This window comes from Pagrus pagrus (genome assembly GCF_965226575.1).
Source record: "Pagrus pagrus genome assembly, chromosome: 10".
In the NCBI taxonomy this organism is placed as follows: domain Eukaryota; kingdom Metazoa; phylum Chordata; class Actinopteri; order Spariformes; family Sparidae; genus Pagrus; species Pagrus pagrus.
The window spans coordinates 3,615,810-3,641,784 of record NC_140194.1 but is presented as its reverse complement, the minus strand read 5'-3'; the positions used below and the strand labels follow the sequence as shown (position 1 = coordinate 3,641,784).

The 25,975-nt window shown below is 43.7% G+C and overlaps 2 protein-coding genes across 2 annotated transcripts; one reads left to right on the top strand and one right to left on the bottom strand.

The window, feature by feature from the left end:
• Positions 1-838: 838 nt before the first annotated feature.
• washc4 (WASH complex subunit 4) lies at positions 839-12,556 on the bottom strand. The gene is made up of 34 exons (XM_084364755.1): positions 12,486-12,556; positions 11,636-11,836; positions 10,190-10,329; positions 10,031-10,084; positions 9,868-9,933; positions 9,492-9,537; positions 9,345-9,412; positions 9,177-9,259; positions 8,957-8,999; positions 8,749-8,852; positions 8,195-8,315; positions 7,985-8,108; positions 7,760-7,887; positions 7,496-7,656; positions 7,275-7,401; positions 6,963-7,088; positions 6,769-6,876; positions 6,543-6,689; positions 6,381-6,460; positions 5,847-5,952; positions 5,520-5,636; positions 5,204-5,372; positions 4,915-5,069; positions 4,754-4,828; positions 4,468-4,572; positions 4,223-4,357; positions 3,738-3,846; positions 3,573-3,639; positions 3,325-3,411; positions 2,809-2,956; positions 2,610-2,706; positions 2,322-2,518; positions 2,077-2,173; positions 839-1,876 (listed from the first exon to the last, which is right to left on the bottom strand). Exons 2-34 carry the CDS (start codon positions 11,793-11,795, stop codon positions 1,812-1,814), a joined length of 3,615 nt encoding a protein of 1,204 aa, XP_084220881.1. The 5' UTR covers positions 11,796-11,836; positions 12,486-12,556; the 3' UTR covers positions 839-1,811.
• A 113-nt stretch (positions 12,557-12,669) lies between these two features.
• slc41a2a (solute carrier family 41 member 2a) lies at positions 12,670-25,860 on the top strand. The gene is made up of 11 exons (XM_084364772.1): positions 12,670-13,067; positions 15,122-15,566; positions 15,904-16,011; positions 16,515-16,586; positions 16,669-16,813; positions 17,277-17,423; positions 17,587-17,734; positions 23,084-23,163; positions 23,662-23,793; positions 23,924-24,072; positions 24,176-25,860. Exons 2-11 carry the CDS (start codon positions 15,189-15,191, stop codon positions 24,350-24,352), a joined length of 1,536 nt encoding a protein of 511 aa, XP_084220898.1. The 5' UTR covers positions 12,670-13,067; positions 15,122-15,188; the 3' UTR covers positions 24,353-25,860.
• Positions 25,861-25,975: the final 115 nt, after the last annotated feature.

Below are 25,975 nucleotides of genomic sequence, written 5' to 3'. Positions count from 1 at the left end.
TGGACACAAATCTGGGAGAAGACTTTGGTTTTCCACAAAATGTGGACGAATCCTCGAAGAAGCTTAACAGCTAAAGGATGTTGCTCCTGAGCAAACAAACACTTTACAGTCTTTGTTACAATTTTGTAAGAAATGTGTACATTTTTTGTTTCTTTGCATCACATAAATTAGTATATGTATGTACGAATGTGTATATATGATTGCTATATATATATATATGTATGTATATATATATATATGACATCTATTTTGGAAGAAATTTTGCCCTGCCTTGTACCTCGTTTTTATGAGGTGAGCATGGATGCAATATGTGAACGTAACAGGACATTTCTGGATCTGCTGGACAGGGTGTCACATGGCACTACGGGCACTTAAATCAAAAATAAAACAAAGTTAAAAATGTCATTTAGGGAAAGGCCTGATTCTCAGCCAAAAAAAGAAGATACACAAACGGTGGGGAGATCATCCCACCCCCCCCAAAGTTTCGAGTCCAAAGCTAAAGAAGGGATGCATTTCAAATCGGTGCTGTTTGAACAGCAGTGAGCAGCAGCATTTCATAGGAAACGGAAAAATGACAATTTGAGGAGAAAAAAAAATCCAGACCAATCTTGTATTTTCTGAAGTTAAAAGCTTCTTTTCTTTGTATTAAAGCAGAAAAAGGCTTTCCTGAACCACTGTGTGTCTGTCGTTTATTCATCCGCATTAACTTAAACTTGTCTTCCGGTGACTTGTTTAATGCCGTGTATAAAAATCTGCATTGCCAAGAAAGACAAGTGAAATATTTTGCAGGAGCTTAACTTTAAATCTGAAGGCTTCAGTACAAACTTAGACACTAAACTCTGTTGAAAGTGCAAGTTTTATTAGTCTTATGAGACTTTACAGAACTTTCTCTTCAAGCACGTTAATTCATGGAATGTAATCGACCAAATTACGGCCTCATTGTCACATGTACCACATGTTCATAGATACAAAATTGGGGGAAATTAAAAATGTAATGATAAATCTCCATAATGAAAGTCTGTCCTGTGCGACACTCGGAAGAAAATGTGTGTTTTGATGTGTTATTTCTTAATTAATCGGGCTATCAAAACACAGCACAGTTTAGAAAGGCACGTACACACCTTAATTCATACAATGTAGAAAATGGACAAAACAAAAAAAATAGCAGTGGACAAAATGTGGCACAGGAACACAAGATTATACACTGAAAACATTCTCAGAAGTCCTCGTCACTGTGCTATAATCTACAGAGGCAATTAAGAACATAGCTGCCATTACAGGCCATGAACAATCAAACAATTAGTACATTGGACACCAACAAAAGGTGCCGCAAATCAAAACAGAGATGCAAAGTATTCACTGATTGCGCAGGTCTCTGATCAGCAGAGGCTTCTACTATAGAAAAATAATCCAGTCCATCCACACGCTGAATGTACAAGTATCAAAAGGAAGTGCGGCAAAGGAAAAGGACTCGCTTTCACCTCACACCACCTGAACCGTTTTTCAAACTGCAGTCGTATAAATGCTACAAATTCAAGCTGAATCTATTAGATGTGGCAAACATTTTTAAAGCTGTGGGATGTTACATCGATGTTTTCTGTAGAAAGGAAACAGAAAGAGACGCTTCCTGCAGTCGCTCCTTCTCTAGCGAAGACAATCACTTTGTCACAGGACGTTAAAAAAAACAATATCCTTCAATTGTTAGTTGTTCTGGTCCAGTTTCCAGTCTCTTATCCCAGAACTTCACACATGTTGCAGTGCAGTCAGCTGCAGGTAGTCTTCTCTTCAGGGCTGTGGTCTCACAGTGACGGTCACTTCGAGGCGGCTTCAGTGGGGGTTGAGCCGTCTGAAGGACCTCCGGCTTTGGCAGCTTGTTCTGGTGGACAAAATGGCAGTTTAGTTATATGTGAAGATCTAAAAAGGAGGATGAGGACACACAGACCTCAGTCTCCATTAATCAGGACACCATCTTTCTATCTATGTATGAAACATCATCTACAAAAAGGCAGTAAAATAGGGTGCCGGTGGTTTTGCATAATTAAAAAGGCTCCATCAATCATCACAACATGACCTCACCTTTATCTTTCTTCTCCTGAGTCTCCTCAGCTGCAGTCTTGTCGGCTCTGAAGAAGATCCGGGCGCTGCTTAATGAGAAGTGGAGCAGCTCGAACTCCTGTAGTGGAGACAAGTATTTCATTTCAGATCATCTGACTGCCACAATTTGCGACTCTGCACTCTTGCTTGGAGTCATAACTCAGTCAATTCTTAACACAGAGATATGATATACAGTTTTTTTATGTAGATCCTCTTAGAGACTGTACCTGAAGGTAGATGTCCAGCCTCTTCTGAGTGAGGTTCATCGTCTGCAGCAACTTCTCGTCCTGGCTGGCGGACTGGACGTTCTGCTCCTTCACCACGGCGCTCATCTCTTTCTTGTACTTATCTCTGACGGCCTGGAACCAGTGCAGAGAGTCGAACTCCAGATACTGGTCCAGCAGCTTCAGGATGTAGGCCACGCCTGAGAGACGAGAGATACAGACAACTTGAGCTGATGTCACTCAGAACACACTGCATTCAGTCGTGTGTATTTATGACTTCGGCCCACTCACCCATCGCGAAGCCATCGTCCGTGAAAGCAGCTCCAGTTTTGTTCTTCTTGTTGAGTTTCTCTTTGCAGCTGATGGAGTGCTCCACAAAATTCACCGTCTATGGGAGATGATTTGTTGTGTCAAGTGTTAAGTTTAACAAACAGAGGAGAAAGAGAGTGTTACAGGTAGTAGCATGGGAACAAAACATCTGGTTACTGACCAGTGGAGGTACGATCATGTAGAAGTTCCTCAGGTGCATGTTCTTTGCACTGCGAAACTCCGGTGCAAACACGGCCACCAGCATCTTGAAGTACTCCGTCCCCTCGGCGGAGTTGCTGGTCAGATCCCCCAACACTGAATCTAGGATGCTGAACGTGACCATAATATTTTACAGATGCAACAATTATTTGAGGATGTCATCTTGGGTTTTAGGAAACACTGATTTATATTTTTCACCATTTTCTGACATTTTATAGACCAGAAGATGAACCAGTTATTTCAGAAAATTACAGATTTATTTTACAAATGAATGAACATTGTTATTAGCAGCTCTACAGTATTTCTAAACTAACCATTGTAAACAACAGGTGACGTTTTATTTACATTTTACCAGCTGTGGTGCCCTCTGCAGGTGTACAAATGGAATTACACAGAATGTAACAGAATTCAATATCAACTGGAGTAAAACTGGACTTTGGGCTCGAGACATTAAGAGCAGGTTTTTAAGTTCCTGTACCTGGCAGCTCTCTGGGTCTCCTCGGACAGACCCTCCTCTTTCACAAGCTCCTCAAAGTTCACTATGTCCTCCAGGTCAGGGACGAACCTGGAGACAACACAAAAACATTCTGGTGAGACACAACAGAAAATATGTCACTGGATACTGTTAAATCAGATTTAATCTCATATTTACATAAAACAACATTAATGCGTCCAATATGAGCCGATATATCGGCACAAATAAACAGAACCAGTCCTTTTTATTACCTGATCGCACTGCTGCAACAGTGGAGGCCTCCAGAACGGATCATGCGCACATAACCCATGGCGTTGCCTAAAAGAAAACAGGGTAAAAACAAGGTTTGTTTACCAGGTTTGCCTGCACCTATACGCCAAAAAACAAGTGAACGCCATTCAGGTGATTTTTCTCACCGATCTGGCTGATGAGCTGTCTGAACTGGTCCAGGTAGCTCTGCCCTTCAGGAGTGATGCCCAGCTTCCTGATGCCGCGGTTAAACTTTTCTGCTCGCTCGAATGGATACTGCAACAAAAAAACCATAGACGAGTGCAGCTGAAGAAGAGCCGGCAGAGAGCTTCGTTATGATAACTTCAGGGTGTGATTACAGGAGGATGAGACGGCTCAGCTGGTTACAAGAACAGAAAATCTAGAAAAGCACTCGTTCCCGAGCTCTGATATAATTAAAGTCTGTGCCTGTAAAGATATGAAATCTTGCTCATTGGCAGGTTCATTTCAGTTAACAACTCAGTCTAGTTTCCAGCTCTCTCCAGTTGGGGCTCAACTGGCATTAAAACCATACAGCCAAACTAAAACACTCATCATCTGTCCAGTCTGCTTCGTCTGTGTAACTGCTGTAGATGACTGAATACATTTGCACAGACACTGAGCCTGTTCTCACCTTCTGATCAGACTGGTCCTTTGTCTCTCTGAAGAAGCGGATGTCTTTGATGAGTCTCGACTTGATGTGTTCGTCGTACATAAACTGGCTGAAGATGTAAAACTTCTTCCGCAGGAACTGGTAGGTGAAATTCACCTGAAGAAAGAAGAGAGGAGATGTGTAACAGGTGAGGAGGCAAAAAAACATTCAAATACACCTGGATGTGAGGGAAAAAGAAGGACAACACGCCTGCCGTGTAAACTCACCGTGGTGTTCATGATGCCCGTGCCGTGGGTGCGGATGGAGTTGGCGATGTGACGGATGTTGATGGTGTTCAAGTGCTTGTTGTTACTTGCCTTCTCTATGAAGATCTACGGGAGAGAAAAAACACTATAATGCACAGACAAGAGCTTTTTACATTTAATAGACTCAACGATTAAACGTAAAAATGATCTGCAGATGAATCGTTAAAGAAAATAATCATCATCCGTTGCAGCCTGAGCACAGACAACTCAAAATAGAGAAGGTGAATACGGGAGATCCAAGTCTTACCTGGTTGTTGAGGTTATAAAGGTAGCGTGAGACGAACACGTGAATGTTCCTCATGATCTCCAGAACGTCCAAACCCTGATGGGAACACACCAGTCATCACTTTTACTTCTTTAATTAAAAACTTCACCTGTCTCATCAGTGTAAGCTGTCAGCACACAGACCTGCTCCAGGGTCTGGCTGGGCAGGTGTGCCTCCGTCATGGTGAGTCCGTAGCGCTGTGTGGCGAGGTTTCTCATCTCACTGTAGGTGGCCCAGTCGTGCAGAGCGACGGTGGTCAGGTTGTAGAAAGTTTTATCCAGGTAGTGGGTCACATAGGCTGCGAGGACGTGAAACACGAGACAAAGTCAGTTACAGCCTCATCGCTATTTCACAGTTTCTCAGCAGGTGTCAGCATTACAGTACACACATGAAAATATTGTATGTGTGTACATGAGCACAGTCGTCCAGCACCTTTGATGTGAATGAAGCGGTTGAAGAATCGGATGGGTTTGAGGGAGAAGAAGTGGGCCAGGTCCTTCATGCCGACTTTGAAAGGGTTCCTGTCGTCCAGCTTCAGGTGGGTGTGAACAGAGAGACGCAGGTCCTTCTCGATTTCCTTACACAGCTTGTCCAGCAGGTGCTGCCAAGAGTTAAGACGCCAGGAAGAAGTGAGAGGAAGGGTCAGAAATGTTCAACAGAAACATGGAGGTTAAGGATGCTGTTGTTCACACTACACTCTTTCTGCTTCACTCATGTAATTCGCCTGCTCTGTTTTATCTGCTCTCACCTCGTTGAACACGTCCATGATCTCCTTGTCGTAGCTCTCCAGTAGCTGGTCACATGACTCCATGTGTTTGGCGTGCAACATGGAGGGCACGCTGTCCCTAAGTGCACTGAACATGTACTGCTCCGTCCAATCACAGGTGTCATCCAGGAAGATAAAACAAAGACACAGCCAATTAATACAAGCAAGTAAAAAAGTGAAACCAAAGAAGACACAAACAGACAACAGTTTGTGGATCTTCAGTCATATAATTCAACAATCTAAGTTCAAACTGCCCCTCGTGCACAAGTTTATAAAAACATACAAGCAGTGCTTTGTGATCCTGCTTACATGTATTCGTGCTGCGTCCACGGCATTGTCGTATACATCATCCAGGTAGATGGGAAACACAGCTCGGTGCCAGTAAAGAAAACTACAGTCACACTGCAGCTTCACCCTGAGGGATAAAGCAGAACAGTCGCTGAGTATCGTCTAAAGCAGGTCAAAGAAAACATCAAACTGCCACATGAACGTGAACCCAAGGATTTGTGCCAAAAGTGTATAAACAGGTTTTTGAGATGTCATCATTTAAATGAATCGGTGATATAAAATGTTAAGCCTGTTCTCAAAACTTCTGTTCAAGCTCGTTGACTAAGAGCCAATGGCATCAATGCACAACACCGGTTTTCCACTGCACAAGCTGTTGAAAGCCGTCCGTCACACTTGCTCAACGCCTAAACGTCTGGAAGTTTTCCTTATTGCCTGCAGGGTTCATCACTTTGCCAGCTCTTGGCAGATGGATTGTGTCGTGCACTGACAGGATATTTTGCTCAAATTGATCAAAAGAAAAAAAAAAACTGGAAAGAAAAAAACAAAAACTCCCACCTCTCACTCAGCTCGCTAATCAGATCCAACTTCTTCAGCACGAGCTGCAGTGGAAGCAGCTCCTCATCTTTGAAAGTTTTCTACGAGACGGAGAGAGATTTAAATATCAAGCTGAGAATCAAATGAAATAAAAGAGGAAACAGAACTGAACTCCCAACGTACCAGCTGAGTGCCGACACACAGAGCCAGAGACACCACCAGGCGTCTCTCCTTGGTGCTCGGTCCACTCAGAGCATTTTCTGCCAGCACCAAAGACGACAGCACATCCAGCCGCTGCTCGCTGTATTTCTTGTCAGAGATCACTCTTTTCTTCAAAAAGAAAACCACAAAGCGTCACAGAAAATGAAGCTTGACCTCCAAAAATATCAACATGTGTGTGTATATGTACCTTGGCCATGCCGATGCTGTTGAGGGCCTGTGACTGCAGCTGCTGAGTGATGTGAGAAACAGAGTCTGCTACGACCATCGACCGCCTGTGAAATGTGTGCTCCACAGCCTGGAGGGGGGAAGAGAGACGCGTCACATGACTTTACCTTGACCTGGTGAATAGCATGGAGAAAGTCATAAAGCACGAACACGCACCTTGAGCAACTCAACCAGTCGACACAGAGCTTTGACAGAGGTCTTGGTCATGGGCCGCTGCATCGACATGTACATGTTCATGGTGGTTTTGATGATGGTGCTGATGCTGTATGCGTACAGGATGCCCTGTGAGGAAGAGGAACACGGAGGGAACGGTGAGAGAAGAAGTTGAAGTGTCTTTTGTTTGGTCAGTTTATCACGAAATGTCTCTTTTTTGAGGATAATCAATGCAAGAATGTGAATCAGCTGGTCTTTGTAGTCTCATGTGCTGCTCTGTGATCGTAGACACGAGATGCAAATGTCATTCCTTACCTGCACAAACACATTACACCTGCTGTTAAGGTCTTCAGCCAGCTTGTCACTTTTGTGCTCCTTGGACAAGATGGACTCCATCTTCATCATCCAGGAAGTTACAAACACGTAGTAGGACTGAACATCCCTGAAGAGAAGAGACAACAGAAAGAGTCAGATTCTCACATATCATCATCTGATTTAAACAACATGAACGTGACAGATGTTTTAGCGCCGCTGACTTTGTTAGTGTCTGAGCTCTTTGCTGCAGGTAGGTGTCTCTGTGAGCCCGGATGCCCTGAACACTCTTCTTATCCATCAGTTTAGCTGCAGCTGGGACCTTCGTGGTGAGGAAAGTGTCGGGAAACCAGATGATGTTCGACGTCAGAGTGACAGCTGGAACCTAGAGGAAGGGGTAGACACAAACACACATGAGCAACATGTTTCCATCGCCGCAAAGGAGAAAAGGAGAAAGAAAAGGTGCAGGTCGAGGAACACTAAACTACCTTTTTACAGACGTCGAGCAGGGCTTTGTAGAACTTCTTGTCAACGCTCCTAAAGATGTGAAAGTGAAGCACAAAGAGACCACATACGCCCGCATATTTATCTCTCTGGTCAATCTCTGAAGGTTCACCTGTCAACAAAACAGATGCAAAGACAGAAATTACATTAAAGTTGCAGTCAAGATCAGTCACAAGTGTAACTGGCACATCTTGAGAAGAGAAACGGACCAATTTTGGACTCAATATTGGTGAAGATGGTGCGAATGTTGGAGGCAAACTCCTCGGCAAAGGCACTGTTCTTGGCGACAGCCACTCCTTCCCCAGGCTCATCGAATCTCTGCTCCACACAGGCCTGTCACACAACAGTTGTAGTAAACACTTGAACCCCAGAAAAATGATTTGTACAATAAAATAAAAGCCTGAAAGAAATGAAGTCACCTGCAGTATCATGCCATCCAGCAGCTGTCCCTCAAGCTTGAGCAGCAGCTTCTCGAACGGTTTCAGCTTCTCTTCAGGGATGGAAAACTTCCCGGGGTTATGGTGCACAGATTTCAACAACCTACAACCAGAGGATGCAATTATAGAAAACTTTAGAGCCTTTACATTTATCTAGTACAGCATATTTTTTGAAATTGAGCATAAACAAAAAGGCTTAAGCAGAGAAAATTAGGTTTAAATGCAGACAATGTATGAAAAAATGCAAATTAAGTTAACTTTACTTGAGTTAAAAACTATTTTGTGGGACATTATTAAATACTGGGATAAAAACAGTCCTAAAATAATAATTGGGCCACATATCAGTGCATCATTTTGATGTCTTGCTTTTCCAAGAATACTCTTTTAGTAATTATTTATATTTTTTAGGCTTTTATAAACCATTGAGGGGTTTCCTTCATGGTCGCCCACGTAAGTTTTGTCTTCTGTATTAAAAAAATTGACTTTTTTGGCAATTGTTGCCTTTATCCCACTAGTCTAGTCATGCGTGTCTTTACCTTTTATACATCTTCCAATGGTCTTTCAGTGCGCCATGATTTTCCATTATCTCATCGAGCGTGAGCAGAACCACTAACAGCTCCCCGAGGTGTTCATACACTATCTGCAGACAGGACGCGAAACAGAAACGGTGAATCATATTTAGTTATTTAGAGAGAAAACAGACTTGAGACATTTATAAGAAAGAAAAAATATCTTAAGACCCACCTGGAAATGGACACCTGAGGACTCGATGATTTTCGTTGCACCCCTAAGATACGAGAAGAGAAATGATTTTGTTTATACCGCAGAGCAAAACCCGAATAAACTCAGTCTGTAACTTGTTGTGAAGCATAAAAGGCTCTTTTGACATTGAGGGTGTTTCAGCCGATCCAACAAGAACAGTAGATTCACTGTAACATTACTTGACTCAGTTGCTGGATCTTACTTGTTGCTGTTGTAGAGGGCAGCCAGCTGATGGACGATGTTGACCACCACTTCATAACATCTTGACACAAAACAGGACAGCTCCTGTTAAAAGGAAAAAGGAGAGAAACTCTCAGTGTTTTCCAGATTTCAATAAACCAAATTATGACGGAAATGATTCATCGCCTACCTGAAGGAACGAGATGAATCTGCCCATCTGAATCTGGGACTCTCCTTCAACAACACTGGTGTCAGACACTGAAACACAAACGTACCTCTTATTTGTATCCAACAGGACAAACCCAGAATAATAATTAAGACATCTTCGTCATTTTACCTCCCTCTCCATAGTACAGTAAGCCATTGTAGAACTTGGTTTCCGCCTGAAAAAGACATAAATTCAGGGCACATAATCATAATTTGTATCTCACAGCACAACACAAACAACTGACATCAACATAAGTTTGAGGAGACGTGGCTCGAGGAGTTTTACACCTCTAGTAGTGATATGGAGCTATTTTTCTCTGAGTAGTCACCTGCTTTATTCATCTGCATGATGGATAAACAATCCTACCAATGCCAGTAAGTTCAGCTTTGTAAATGTTTTATAAGGAAGTAAATTAGTTCATGACATTTGTCAGACCTCAACGAGACACACTATATCACCAACCTCACCATAGTGCAACTGAACACATTGTTTTCACTATGCTTACCTCGTACTTGAGCTTCTTCACTTCACTACACAGAGCAGCATAAACTGTGATGACTTTGTTCAAAACCTGCACACAACACAAAATAATGGTCAATTTCAAAAAAGCAAAAAAAAACAACAAAAGAAAATAATAATTAAAGACTCTTAGTTTTGTGTTTGTTTACCTTGTTGTCTGTTTTAATTAACTCCAATAGGGAAGACTGCTCATATGGGAGAAGCTACAAACAAAAAGAGTAGAAAGTATTAAGAAGGAGTTTAAGTTGTGTAACAACAATGTCGGTCTTTTCAGGTTGATGTGCAGCTTCTGGTTTGTGGTGTGTTACCTTCAAGGCGATCGGGTCCAGAGTGAAGTCCCACACATCTCCAATGGAGTCATCCAGAGCCTCCTCGATGCCCCTCAGCTGGGAGGTGTACTCCTCCAGAAACTTGCTGTAGTTCTTCAGTTGGACCTCTGTGTGTATTTCTGTCGGGTGGAGGATTTAAACAAGACATTTGAGCATGACTAATGCTGCGATATGAACCGTTGTTTTCACTTTGCATTGATGCTATTGGATCGTTGAATAGATATATCGATCCACATCAATGTGTCGTTACACAGTGATGTTACCAAACCCATTGTTTTGGAAGTTAAAGGTGCAATATGTCAGAGTGTGAATAAATAAATAGATTACAGAGTTGACATTGTGTCAGTGACGTTTATCTATTGTACTGTAGAGATACCTACTGAAGTTAGCATGCTAACCAGCTAGCCCAGGCCCATCCTACTATTTTGTACTTCAAGAGAGGATGTCTGATAGCATAGATCAGGCCACCGGAGGTTTGTGCCGACTCATGCCAACCTCCCTCTTACCCCTCTCCTATGTTACGCGTCTCTGTACCCCACCTAAACCCGCCATGTCTCCATCGTCAATGGATGGACTGTAAATCACCTCCATACTGTACCTGTGGTCAAACCCTCCTCCTAAAATGGGGGGAAAAGTCTTCTAGGGCATCACTTGACGATGTGATTACACATTTTGGCCACTAGAAAAACTGGCTTCAAAGCCTGGTGCTCCTCCTGGCAGCCTCAGCTCATAGGATCGCTAACTGCATGGCTAACTGAGCTAACTAGCTACAGCAGTATAGGCTACTTTGTTGACAAGCTGCCCCCTTTTCCGCCAATTCTTACATACTGCACCTTTAAGAGTGATACTTCTTTTTATTTATTTAATGCAAAATGTCTCCTCATGGTTTAACACTACATGTGACTTTTAATAGCCAGAATCCGACACAAAATAATTAATTTTAAGTTAAATATTAACTGCAGGACATCTGACATCAACACAAACACAACAACAGCACTACCTTTGTCCCTTCCTGCTTGCTTTACTGGAGTGAAGTTGGGTTTATAGTCCTGTTTATACTGTTTAACTATCAACTACTGTCAGAACTGCTCAGTGGTCGTTAAGCTGTCAAACAGACCAGCTGTCTGTTGCTAGCATCGATAACGTTAGCTAACTTTGCTATCACTTGTCGCTAGCTACTCTTTACGTGACAACTGGCTGGACGTTTAAAGCAGATAAAAACAGGAATAAATACGCAGAATAATTTTTTTTAAAAGGTGTCTATTATGAGCATTTGTTTGTAATCAACCGTAACGGTCGCTGCGTGCCAGCAAATAGACGGCACCCAGAGGTAAAAGCATCTTGCTAGCAGCGGAAGCTAGCTGCTAGCACCGACAGCTAACGTTTAGGGAAGTTTAGCACGTCGCTTGTTGTTTCTGTACTCACTTTGTGAACCGTCGTCAAAACGGTCAAACTCCCAGTCATGGGCGAGGGTTTCTACCGCCATACTGCCCGCAGAGGTGGACCAAAACACCGCTGCTAGAAAGTGGGCCAACACGGTCCCATGATGGGTCTCATGATTTTGTGAATGGTCGCTAGCGCTCATGGGAAATGGAGTGCGGAAGGAGATGCCACTGGAAGCTGAGACTGTTGAGTAAAAAGTTTGTCTAACTTGAGTAAAAGTGAAGATATTGTGTTGAAATGTTACTTTGTTTCAAGGGGAGATCCCCTACATGAATATTAGTGGAGTAAAAGGCTTTAAAGTATTTGATTTTAATTAAGGAGATCAAATGTAGTCCAATTTTCTGGTAATGAATGCACGCAAGTGTCAAAAGTTCATGTAAAAGTTAATTATTCAATACAAAGGACCTAGAACAAACTGGAACTTGAGACTGCTATATAAAAAAAATACAGATTTTATTGACAAAAAACAAAAATAAAAGAAGAAAACCAGGGAATCTGATCAACAAACAAATTAAATAAGTGATAAAGGGTTAAGCTGCACTACCAGAAGGGTTGGTGTGGAGTCACAAAACATGTAGGTACCTTATGGGCAAAACTGGCAGTACACACAACAATTTAAAACTGTTTGCACCCTAAAATGACCAATGCACAGCAAGCGAAGGTGACTTAAACCACGCCAGAAACACACACGTGAAAGATACTCTACCCTCTAATACTCTACAACGACAGCCCCACAGAAAATGGACCGGTCAAAAAGTAAAGTAAAAGCACACTAAAATCTGAGAAAAACAGTGGTTGGCTCCTCTGGGAGTGTGTTTTGCAGTCTTTTTACCTAAATCCCAGACATGCAGGTGACTGGAAGCTTAGTCGTTGGCTGATGTGCTCCAGCAATCACTCCCAATCAGTCCCTCACCAAACATCATGTAGCTAACGAGGGCTGGCCTCAAGCTGCTCCCTCAGGTGTGTCTCATTAAAGAGACCCACACCCTTTTATAAACACATGGTGCCTGGCTTCCAGCTTCCTGCCCTTCCATATATTTATTTACAGACAGATAGATATTTGTTAAAAGGCCCAAGCTATGTAGGCTCCTTGTCCCTGTACAAATAAACACTGCATGTGAAGCAACAACCAAAACAACTGGATTGTAACGCAGTCACAGGCTCAGCACTGGACTGCACTTCACGTAGGACTGTCAACTATGTGTGTGTATCCCGCTGTCTGTCTCATACAGGCTATAGGCTGTTGCTGTACTTGAATATGCATGATGATGATGGAGGGGGTAGGTTAGGGAAATGTCACACTGGAGACTCAGCTCGCCATTCAGAGGACGACAGAAGCCACGAGGGAGAGTCACGGTCAGCAGTGGAGTGTGAGAATAGATGCCTCTTCTTCTCCTATGCTTTCACGCTGAGGGTAAGGCACATGTTTGGATTTTTTTTTTGCTATTCTACTCGTAACTGCAGACTAAATGTTGCTCAGACTGTCAAACTATGTAAATATACAACAGGCTATTGATTATTGTGGGATCTGTGTGGGCAGAGACACTGAGACAACGAGAGAAAGTGAGCGTTACAAATCAATTCGATATGAGAATTAAAACTTTCTCTCAAGTTCTTTTTTTGTCCTCTGATCGTGATGTTGAAGATGATTCGTGTCGAACTGTAGAAATCCTTCATGATACAGTGTTTGCTGGATGTACCACACTTTCCTTTAGATGCTCTGGTACATCTGCAGATCTGTGGGTCCAACAGTACAGAACTTTTTATAGAAAACACTTTAAGGGTTTAACAGTTTGGTCGGTGAAGCATTCTGACCATTTTCAGGGTTTGATTTTTAGAAATAGCTTTTTTATCATGACTATAAAACTAATCTGCCAAACTGTAGGTGAGACTATAGTTTATATAAACACTGGCTACCATTTTTTCAAGCTTTTCAACAGCATTGTGTTCGATATGTTATTTATTTTGTACACTCCCTCGCCTGCAGCTCTGCCACCTCAGCTGTTTACTACCTGGTCATCTCTTAGGAATGTCTAATGAAGCACATTGTCTCCGTCAGACAACACAGCCTCAGTGTTGCTGATGGGAATCCGGCATGAGGAATGATAATGTAGGCAATCTGTTCCATCAGATGACTCTGAGGCAGCCTCATTCAACAGCCGAGCACACACATGGCAAAGTCGCACACTTGATTTTTCATGGATGTAAAATAAGTCATATATGTATCTCTTCGGCGCTTCAGAGCTTCTTCACTTAAAGGAGGCATATGGTGCTCATTTTCAGGCTCATGATTTTATCTTGCGTTGCTGATAGAGCAGGTTTACATGCTTTAATGCTCAGAGAACGCATCAGCTTTCTCATACTGTCTCTTTAAGACCCCTCCTCCTTAAAGGATAACTACCGTTTTTTACAACCTGGACCTTATTTCTGGCAAAATATATGGTCATTTACTCACCCAGATAACTTTGGTGTCATTCGGCGTCGTTCGGACGAAATTAGATCCAGTGTAGCGGCGATATATCCATATAATGGGAGAGACGGGGCAGCGACACACAGCCTCTATATAACGCATTATCTGCCACGAAACTAGTTCATTTCATCAATATTTTGTTATGAAATGCTAGCGCTATTAGCCTCTGAGTCCGGGCTCGTCTATTGTCAACATCCGGGGTCTGTAGGCTGATCTACTACCTCTGACCTGGAAGATGTCGTCTCTGCGCTGCGCGCGCACCCGCAACAGCGCGGCTTGTTTACCTGTAGCTGCTACTGCTAGTTTGACCCCGGATGTTGATAACGGACGAGCCCGGACTCAGAGGGGAATAGCGCTAGCATTTCATAACAAAATATTGATGAAATTAACTAGTTTCGTGGCAGATAATGCGTTATATAGAGGCTGTGTGTCGCTGCCCCGTCTCTCCCATTATATGGATATATCGCCGCTACACTGGATCTAATTTCGTCCGAACGACTCCGAATGACACCAAAGTTATCTGGGTGAGTAAATGACCATATATTTTGCCAGAAATAAGGTCCAGGTTGTAAAAAACGGTAGTTATCCTTTAATACCCAGTCTCCTCTCATTGGTCAGCTCACACATGCCTGAGCCAGCACAGCTAACAACAACTCAGCTGTGCTAAATTAATTTCTACATATCGAACTAGCTGCTTTGCATAAATCAAGCAAACGTGTGACACGGTGACGTAGAGTGATGTCACAAAGTCACCGAATTAAAGCCGTGACGACTGACGAGGCGTTTCAGGAGCAGTGTTTTCTGTGGGAGAGAGGAGCTTCTGTTGGTGCAGACTTTGACCTTTAACTTTTGCTGATATTGTTATGCTGCTCTGCATTCATCAGTTCTTTATTGCTTTTATCTGCTACTAATTATAACCACTCATTTGTGTCTCGTTGTCAGACTCGGGAATACTTTTCAAAGCGAATCATTTTTGCTGCCGCTCGTTTTCTTTTCAGGCCAACTGCAGTGTCGGTGCCACTGGAGCAGCAGGGATAACATCCTGCCAAAACCCAACTTCACACCATGGTTGTCCCAGAGTCACAAGACGGGCAGCTGTCCCCAAGTGGCTTTGCGGGCAGAGGCACCAGCCAACAGTACAGATCCAACCCGTCCTCGTCTCAACCCTCTGGAGGTCCAAAACATTTAAGCTCTAACGAGAATATTTCACCACTCGACGTCAGCATCCATCATGAGCCGCAGGAGTACACCGAGACGGACTTTCTGCTCCCGAGTAAACTGTATCGTGCGTCAGGGGTCAGTGGATCCATGAGAGCAAAGCGTGCAGATGGCTCCGGTGCACCTGCTGAGACAGTCTGCTCCATGGTGCTTCAGATCCTGGTGCCATTTCTGCTGGCCGGGTTCGGGACAGTCTCTGCCGGGATGCTGCTTGATGTGGTTCAGGTGAGGAAAGGGAACAATGAAGTGGTTTAGTTGTCATTTCCAAAATGCCTTCAAGCTAGAGATGAAGAGTGGAAACAGGTGCAGAGGGAAGACGCAGGTAAAGTCGGCCCGGAAATTCTGTTGGCGCAGAATGGAGGTTCTGCTGTACTGAGATCAGTTAGAGGAGAAACTTGGGAATTAAAAAACAAACCGACCAAAAACTAATTAGACTTTCAAAGTTGGTGATTTTAATCTAAGTGTACGTCACATTTCAAAATAAAGCTGAATCGTTGTGATGTTTTGTGGTGTTGAATGTGACTCGGCCTCTGTGGTGTCTCTCTGGTGTGTTTTGGACCAGAACTGGGACGTGTTCCAGGAAATCACAGAGCTCTTCATCCTGGTCCCTGCAGTGTTGGGCATGAAGGGGAACCTGGAAATGACTCTGGCCTCTCGACTCTCCACGGCTGTGAGTGTGCGCACGTAAACACACACACACGACTCATGTAATCCAGTCACACACACACCGTGACGCACACACAAAGCGACCTCTTACAAAAGAAATACCGTGAGGTGTGAGTGAGACGTGTTTACAACTTTACATACAGTATAAAATGACAGTTAACACAATGCAGTGAGTGTGGCGAAGTGGTCGACGTACTTATGAATAAACTGATCGTCAGGGTAACTACGACCTCTCTCAGAATTATATTTCTGCCTTATTGCATCACGGGTTTTCTGTCCTCGTGTGAAACTCCTCACCGACCCGTGAAGACCACTGCAGCAGACCAACATGGAGGACAGTGTTCTGCTGGACAACATAAAGATGGTCCAACAAAGCTGACACTCTGCCGAAGGGGGGATATAATGATCAAATGTCTGTTAATCATCTCTGAGCGTTCAGAAAAGTGCTATATAAGCCCAATATATTAATTATTATATTATATATTATTATATATCTGTTATTGTCAGGTGAATGCAGGAAAAATGGAACCTGCCAGTGAAAAGTGGATGTTGATCGTCGGGAACCTGGCGCTCAAACAGGTATCGTGTCTCATTTCCTGACTACCTGCAAAATTTAATTGCACTCCACCGACACTTTCTTCACACCATCTTCATCTTGCAGCTGCAGGCCACAGTGCTCGGCCTGTTGGCCTCTATGATGGCGACTCTGCTGGGCTGGATGGCAGAAGGAAAGATGCCCCCTCATCACGTGGTGCTGCTGTGTTCGGCCAGCGTTTCTACGGCCTTCATGGCTTCACTGCTGCAGGGTAACAACAACACGACCTGCCGTCACCTCCAACCACTCACCTTTACATCGTGATCACGTGTCATCATTACATCTGTTCAAACCCAGCCTCTCCCTCTCTGCTTCATCCATGACCTCTGGAGTTTAATATGATATAACATTATATGCATTTTCTTCTCGTTTTGTTAAGTGAGCTTCTCTCAATGATATAAATGAATGTAGGAAGTGAAGTATGAACACAGGGACTGTAACAAGGCTCATCTAGGGCATTTAAATCATTGGGTTTATCATCGTTGGTAGCAGAATATCTTCAGATGAACCCATAATTAGATTTTCGGCAGGGACTGCTTCGTTTTCCTGCTACATCACCTTTGTTTTCTGCATAATCAAAACCTCTATTTACATTCAAGTAAGCATGAGTGCATCAGTTCTTTCTGACTCACCTCATAGGTTAAGATTACTACGTTGTCTTTAACCCCGTCCAGGTATTATAATGGTGGGAGTGATAGTCGGCTCCCATCGGTTGGGAATCAACCCGGACAATGTGGCCACACCGATGGCAGCCAGCTTCGGGGATCTCATCACTCTTGCCTTGCTGGCTTGCTTCAGTCAGTGGTTCTACTCCTTCATGGGTAAGAGAGAGATGAAGGCTGCAAGATGGTCTGGTGTAATTCCCACTGTTGGCCAACAGATGGTACTTGTGACCCTGAAACTGACACATCAGTTAGGACCAGAACCCGTACATACTTCATGACTGTAAATGAAGGTATAAATAACGACCCTTTCTCTTGACAGAGCTGTATTCCTACGTGTTGTACCTGGTGGATCTGTTATTTCTGTGCCTGATTCCTCTTTGGGTCGTCATCGCTTCAAAACATCCGGCCAGTAACCTGCTGCTGCGCACAGGCTGGGAACCAATCATAACAGCGATGGTCATCAGCAGGTACTCACCTCCTTCTCTTATCTGACTTTTTCAAAAAAGCGCGCACATGTAACCAGACTGCTCGGACTTTGTACATTTTATGAGTAGTGTGGGTTTGGTGGTTTATAAAGTCAGTGATTTATTAGTTTTTAACATGTTTGTTCTCTCTGTGACCAAAAAAAAGGACAAAATCTAAAAAGTGATAAGAGGCAGCTCTTGTAATGTTGTCTGCCTCCTTTCATGTATCAAATATGGCATCACATATTTAGGAAAGAGTCTAAAATAGAGACTCTGGCTTTCTGTGGTGCTGAAATGATGATTCCTTGTCGTTGTGGTGAAAAATCAGACCGAATTTTACTCAAATGTGAACGCAGATATATACGTTGTGGAAAAAACCTCTTCAGATGAGGCCAGTGAATATTCAGGTCTTAAAAAGTCAAAGAGAGTCGGGTGCAATTCTTAGATTTACTGTAACTTAGTACAAAGTACAGCAAACTGAGGTTAATACACAGATCCCGCTCCTTATATACCCTGGATGACCGTCCCGATGTGGGCATGTTCCTTCAGGGTACAAAGTTCAGTATTCGATATCTTGATGTCTGTATCACACGTGCCGAACGGCCTTTATGCATGAGTTAGCACAAACATAACACACGTGTTACTTCACAGGGCCCCTGTTTTTCCCAGCAGATCATTGTTTTGTTCTGGATGATAAATGTTATTTACTGTGTGCATCAGTGGTTTTGATGTTGTAGCTGATTGGTGTATTCTGTCGGAGTACGTGCCAAAATACCTGAATCCTGGCACGAATCGACAGGCGTGTCAGGTAACAGGGAACAGTCGAGGGAGGCTCTGTGACTTTGTTAAGTGAGGTGTTTGTTGTCGTGTGCTTTTCCAGCCGGTTTGCTGATACTGTTCTCAATTATTTTCAGATCTTAGTTCAGTAGAGCGATGGGCCTGTAACTGCCAGGATCTGTTTCATCCTTATCTTTTTTTGAATAAAACAGATATGCATAGTTGTACACTGCAACCAAGTGAAGACCCCTCATCTCAGCCTCACCTACGGTGAAATGAAAAATGTGAAAGACCCTCTTCAGAGTCTCCAGAGGCTGCAGACAGCAGCTCGCTGCTACAGCCACAGTGTACAGTGAGCAGCAGTTGACACAGGTGAAGAGGCCGAGGACAGAAATGAGCAGAAACCGCATTAAATTGGTGAAATCATGTCACTACAGTGACTACTTCAGGCCCGAGGGGCTTTACTTTCCTTTTCTGATTCTCTTCTTGTGCACTAATTCATTTAGTTGAATCACCAATTAAATGGATGTTTCTCACTGGCCCAGACAAGGGCCAACTAGTGGCAACAATGTGGGACACACTGCAACAGCTAGGGCCACAGATGCTCACCGGTGGCTGCAACGTTGGTGTGTTAGGGCTCGAATATTTGCATGAAGAGCTGGTTAGCACAGTCTCAAAAAAACCCATTAACACCTGCTAACATCTGGCTTTTGTTTTCAGTGTGACTGGGTACAGTGGGCATTCACTCCACTGTCATATAGTACTCATCGGCTTCAGCTCAGGTGTTCAGACATGCTAATTTTTGGAAGAAGCGAGAGGTGTAGGTGGTGCTGATTAGCAGTCTGCAAGCCCATGAACTGCTCATGACGTAGAGGCCCGACCCGACAATAAGCCCGACTGTAATGCAACATTTGAAGCCCGAGTCTAATCCCGAATATGAGAAATGGATCTGGAGGCGTGTCGGTCTTAAAGTGAGGTGTGGTCAGGCACGCTGATGGTGGATTGCTATCTTGAGGCAGCAGAGAGCGACAAAAAGCTGCTCTAAAGTCAAAGGCGCTGTCTGTTTCCTGCTATTTATGGAGCGCATCATTCAGACAGTCAGATTCTAGGTTCTGTATCGTAGGCAACTGGACTTGTTTTAGTTTCTTTCACCTCCAAGAGGCTTCTTCAGTTGTAACTAACTGGAGGGGAGCTGCAGGCTTGTAGGACGCGTGTGAGCTCTGAGTTTAAGAGTTGTCAGGGAAACTTGTGGGTCGTTGATCCAACCGGCCTTCATGTTTAAACACAAAGCCCGACCCAGACCTAGCCTGTCAAATTATGGGTTCATCTGAAGATATTCTGCTACCAACGATGATAAACCCAATGATTTAAATGCCCTGGATGAGCCTTGTTATGTGCTGATGGTTGTTTGATGTCAGAGTTGGAGCGGGTGGGGGGTGTGCAGTGAAACACCAGTTGATGGTTTTCTTCAGTGTGGGGGTCCTGGTCGTGAGCTGAAAACCATCTTTGACATATTTGTGTAGCTCCTCTGCTACTCGGACCCTCTTTGTTATGTTGTAATGCACATTTCCCGTCCAGCTCCAGTCAGCAGTCAACGTGAACGTGAACACCCGACAGTGGAGGTCACCTCCGTGGATCGCTGCTGGAGTCAGGTTGATAAACGGGAGTGAAAATGAATCTGCTTCTTAATCCGTAACTTTTGAAAATGAATCTCTGAGCTCTCCTCTCGTTGGTGAATGGCTCCGGATCCGAGAGGAACCAAACGCAGATCTTGGACAAAACTCCACACATCAGGTTGGCCGATGTGGAAGCCCATACTCTACGACCACATATCAATTAATAGTGGTTCGTAACCTACAACAGTCTAAGCAGCGCGCAGAGTCAGGTCTAATGTATGTTTATTGTAAACTACGTAGAGATACAACAAACCAGTGTGAGGAACTGAAGGAAGGAGCCTGTATCGGTCTTATATAGGGTCCTAAGACCGCCCCGTGTGCGTCACTGAACCTCTTCATCACCCCTTGTCATGCCTGTGAGTCTTGAGTTTCTCGTTTCTCAGACTTGATTTCCTTATATGGAGTTGTTTTTCTCAACTTGACCATTCGCCAGTTTTGATGGGAGCGCTTCCAGGATCTCAGGCACATCCAGACATCTTGCACAATGACTTTTTCAACATCCTCAAAACACTTTTCTGTTGAACCAGATGTGTCGTTTTAACAGAGCTGTCAAAACAGTAGACTTTGTCTCCCAGTTGTCCACAAGTGAATCTTTGTACATTTCTAACCTGATTCATGAGTACGATTATATATTTTCCATGCCATGATTATCGTGCACATTACTCAGTCTGTAACCAAAACATCCCTTTCCTGTGTGTGTGTGTGTGTGTGTGTGTGTGTGTCTGTCTGTCTGTCTGTCTGTCTGTCTGTCTGTGTGTGTGTGTGTGTGTGTGTGTGTGTGTGTGTGTGTGTGTCTGTGTCTGTGTGTCTGTGTGTGTGTGTCTTTTCCGACGCTGTTCGAGACCCGCTGAGTTTAAAAGAGTAACTGAAGTAGAAGATACTGATGGGATGAAATCATCTGTTGTGGATTGTATTTCTTTCTTGGCATGAAGCTGCATCTGTTTCACATTTCTGTCAATGTATGGAGGTTTGAAGATAAACACACAGTGACAAGTATTACTCTTTACAGGCTCAGACGAGTGACCTGAGTAACCTGTTAAGCTGTTCTAGATGTTTCTTTGTTCAGCATTACTATCTAGTCTTCTTGAGGATCTCTCTCTGAGGCAAACTCTTCTCTTGGCAATGTGAAGGGAGACAGTGTTTTAAAAAAACCTGCACATACGAGCTAATTTTGACATAATAGTGCAGAGGATCAACTTGAGCTGCAGTCGGTTGTGGACCGGCCTGTGCTGTTGGTTGTCCACATGTGTTGATGGAGCGGTGTTGATTGTCCTTGTGCCGGAGCTGAGTCCAAAGAGTTTCCCGTCCCTCCCTGTGTTTTCGCCTCTATGCCTTCCAGTTTGCCGTAAGTGGTGCGCATGTTGTCTTACTTCCTCTTGGACATACAACCATACATCTCATCCTTATCTGCCATCTCAGTCTCCTCTAACATTTCCTTCAGCGCTGTGTTGAAACTTCTTTATACTGAGGCATCATTCAGGTTTCTGCTGCTGAGATCTGCAGGTGTTCACAGCACCTTGGTCCATTATGAATCAACATGAATTACATGCTTGGTGCTCCCTCATCTACAGTGTTTGGGACTAGTTTAGTCTATTTTCCTGCCTTAGCGCTCTTTCTGTTACTGGCACCCATTCAAGCTGATTCTCTAGTGGTCCCTGACCTGCTATTATAACTTCCTCTTATTCCAACGTTTTCTCCGAATCAAATGATACAGAAGCAGTTAAATATGTTGCAATACACACAGTGGCATTTTTCTTACCAGAAAGGCACCTAGCGTACTCTGTCCAGCTCCTTTTACCAAGACAAGCTGCAATAATCCGACCTCTTCCCTTCCTCTACCTACTCAGTACGTATGAGTATGTACCGAGTTTCACTGTTTACAGGATGTGGTCACTTCTGTTTGTCTGAGATATAGACTGGCTGTGTTGGTAAGTGCTCTACAGTCTAATATGTTTCCTGATAATGTCGTCATCTGCACCTGCAAAACGAAGTGCATGAATATGTGGTTAAAAAAACAACTCCTTATACGGTACAAACAAAGCTCAGTTTCATTACTAAGAAATATGGTTCAGCTGAGGAGAGGCCGATATCCGATAGAATAAAATAGACTAAATAAACTAAATAAGATATTTACAGTATTTACATGAGGTGCAAAGTAGCATTGATGGGAGGTGGATGGGAGTTTAGGAGCTGAACAGCCTTGGAAACAAAGGCTCCTCTGTGTCCTGCAGCCTGGGAAGCGGAGCCGGCGTCCTGAGGGGAGCCACTCAAACGCTGGGAACAGAGCGTGGGAGAGGTCCTGAAGGATCCTGGGAGCTGTCCTCAGTGGTTGCTGCCAGAATGGGCCAGTTGGGTCCTGGTACAAACGCCTGCCTTCTTTAGTTTTTGTACATTAACCACTAGTATCTTTCCTGAAAATTATAAAAGGTGTGATCAGTATACGATTAAACTCTTGCCCCCCCGAAGAAGTAATCAAGAACCAAAACGAAAAGGTGAAAAAATGCCCTATTGTTCAAAGAGGTGAGGAAAAAAATTACTGGATCCGTCAATTTATCAAGATCCACACCAAAAGTGGAAGGGGTCTATTCTGGACCAGTACCCACCCTCCATCCAAGTTTCATGGAAATCCGTTCAGTAGTTTTTGTGTAATCCTGCTCACAAACCAACCAACCGAACAGACACAGGTGAAAAGATAACCTCCTTGCAGAGGTAACAAACCATTTAACAAAAACGCTGCATACTTATCCAAGTTCTGATTATTTTGATAGCAGGTTCAGTTACAACAGGAAGCTGTTTAAAGCATCCCGCTTTGTTCAAAAATTGAGTCTGTTAATATGTTGTTGTACCGCAGAATGTGCAGCGCTTCTAAAAACATGGTTTTGGTTTTCTTCCTTTTTAGTATCGGAGGACTTATTCTGGACAAGACTGTGTCAGATCCAAACCTGGCAGGCATCATAGTTTATGCTCCAGTCATAAATGGTGAGTCGTCCTCTTCCGGAGCTGCTGTTTGTTTGTTTGTTTGTTTGTTTGTTTGTCTGTTTTTGAAGATGCAGAACGAAAATAAAAACATTCAACAGATGCTTTTAACACCCAGTCGTCCACAACCAACAGCGCTATTTGCAGCTGAAGTGGAACAGCCAATGTAGCTGTTTTACACCCAGGTGAAGCTAAGCTAACCAAGCAGTAGGCGGTGCGCAAGGTGCGAAAATGCACAGCCCGGATGTCACGCTGTGGTGTCCAGTCACATAAGCTGACTCGCGGACGCGTGACTGAAACCACAGTGATGCGTCATGTGTCTGTCATGTGTTTGGTCAGTGAGCTCATGACAACACGTGTCACAGGTCCGATCACAAACACAGTGGTCACCACCGTATCGTTTGAGTTTGTTTTTTAAAATTCAGATACCTTCTTTGTTTGCACCACATGTCAGTATGACGTCACTTTTGACCCCGCCCACACCTTTTGTCTCCCGTTCAGGTATTGGAGGAAACCTCGTCTCCATACAGTCTAGTCGTATTTCTACTAATTTGCATTTGTATTACCCACCTGGAGAGGTTCCTGAAGACCGCAGGAGCTGCTTCAACCCTTGTCGCACTTTCTTTGGTTCAGGTAAAGATGTAAATACAGGCAGCCTGTTAATCTAATACACACACACACACACACACACACACACACACACACACACACACACACACACACACACACACACTCCACCTGATGTTCGGCTTTGTCATGGCAGGACCGAACCATCGATCTGCTCAGGTTCTGCTTCTCCTGGTCATCCCCGGTCAGCTGGTCTTCTTACACGCTATTCACCTGATCAAAGGCGGCCACACTTTGCCCAGTCCTCTCTTGACCGTCACCTTCTTGGCCGCATCACTGATCCAGGTGAGTTGGACTCGTGCTTCATCGCTGCAATGTGTGCTTCTGCCCTTGAATTTCCAAGACAAAAAAAAAAAGCTAATCTAATCACTGCATGTCTGCCCTCTAGGTCTTCTCCCTGCTGTGTATAGCCGACTGCATGGTCCACTGTCTTTGGCGGAGGAGTAAAGACCCAGACAGTTATTCAATACCCTACCTGACGGCCCTCGGGGACTTACTGGGGACTGCTCTCCTCTCTCTTGCCTTTCTCATGCTGTGGTGCGTTGGCGACTCTGGCAGCGTGTAGATTAAAATCAAGAAAAAAAAGGTTTGAGGAAGAACAAACATAACAACAAAGCACCAATTATAGCAGTAACATAATATATAAAAAACAAAGGAGCTGATCATTTTCGTGCACTCAACTGCAACACACATCATGTTTGCAGGACCAAGGCTTTGCAAACTCTTTACATCTGTCGTTTTATACTTTTTATACACTGATTGGAGGGAAATGAAAGTAGCATCACAGTTCATGTCTGTATCTTACTCTCTGTTCCCCTTTTAGATTAGCACATGTGTTTGTCTCTGACAGTAGAGTTACACTGAGGTACCTCTCCCCTCCTTAGCCATATTTTCATTCGTAGACTGGAGGAGGAACCGTCGTGTTGACAGCTGGTGTGCTAAGGCGAGCCATCTCCTACCAACCAAGGTTACATTCCTGTTCCTCCAGGTTTTAGGTTTCTCTGTATCTCACAGACGAGCTGAACCGGCTCCCCTTTAGACCAAACTCGGTATACTCTATCAATCTCAACATGTCATAGGTGAGCATGTCTCCATTAATCATAACCCGTAGGGGGTTCGGAGATGATCAGGGACAGCCTTCGTTTGGGTTAAATACTCTGTGAACAGGAGATGTATAGAAGTGTATACACTTGTACTGGTGGGCCATTACTCCTCGATCTGGCGTCATTGAACACTTCAGTGTAAGGCATCACATCTCCTGAGTCTCCCTCACCACTTGAGCTGTCAAGATTATAGAAAATGCTTAACAACGTCCCTAAAAAAGTTAAAAAAACAGTATGCAAGGAGTGCTGCTCGGTTATGGAAAATGGAAAACTAAAGAGCGTAATAAGCTAAAAAGCCTTTCATTAATCATGGCTGTTGAATCACAACATCAGTAAAAACATGCCTGCACATTTCAGCCATTAAGGCCTTCATCAGGGCAGTAAAAAAATGGCCGCCTTTGGGCTCTTACATTTATAGGTTAGCAGACAGTCACATGATCACATGGTCACAGGATCAATGCAGGCAGGTAAGCGGTAACATGATCAGTCTAGATAACCACATGACAGCCTATTCAGGTGTTAAATTGTCACATGATCAGCATGAGCAGGTTGGTAGTCACATAATTAAGCACTTAAAATCAAAAGACTGAGAATGTTTAGCAGGAAAATATCACAAACGTACAACAACAACATGTCAATACACTCAGAAAAAACATCAATTAGTCATTTCTCAAATGCCAGAAGTAACTTTTTCTGTTCTAGTTCCCTGTTCAAACTACTGGGTAGCTCTCAGTGTCTGGATCCAGAACAATTTTCTTTGTAAGAGCCTTTTTAAATCTGTCTCCTCCCCTTGTCTCTAACTTAAACTGGTGTTGTTGGAGCGTCTTGTTAGCTGGATGGTTACAGCAACACGCCGTGTAACCACAATGTCACTGGTTTCGCCACAGCTGCTGACCTTTGTTCTCTCCGCCCCATTTCTTGTCCGTCTCGCTTCTACCTCACTCTGTCAAATAAAGGCCAAAACAAAACATCTGTGAAAAATGGTTTGGTTTATATTGTGAATTTAAAATGACTGTTATACACTGAGCATTAAAAGTGTGACAATACTGTAAAAGATGTTTATCTTGTTCCCCATTGTCGGAGTT

Bases quoted from the DNA above. Each gene is read 5' to 3' on its own strand.
- slc41a2a (XM_084364772.1), top strand. From the start codon at position 15,189: ATGGTTGTCCCAGAGTCACAAGACGGGCAGCTGTCCCCAAGTGGCTTT. The intron at 23,164-23,661 runs GTGAGTCGTCCT...TCTCCCGTTCAG, and splicing joins TTATGCTCCAGTCATAAATG to GTATTGGAGGAAACCTCGTC. The intron at 24,073-24,175 runs GTGAGTTGGACT...TCTGCCCTCTAG, and splicing joins TGGCCGCATCACTGATCCAG to GTCTTCTCCCTGCTGTGTAT.
- washc4 (XM_084364755.1), bottom strand. From the start codon at position 11,795: ATGAGCGCTAGCGACCATTCACAAAATCATGAGACCCATCATGGGACC. The intron at 9,538-9,867 runs GTAAGCATAGTG...TGTCTTTTTCAG, and splicing joins TGAAGAAGCTCAAGTACGAG to GCGGAAACCAAGTTCTACAA. The intron at 3,847-4,222 runs GTGAGAACAGGC...TTTTTGTTGCAG, and splicing joins AGGACCAGTCTGATCAGAAG to TATCCATTCGAGCGAGCAGA.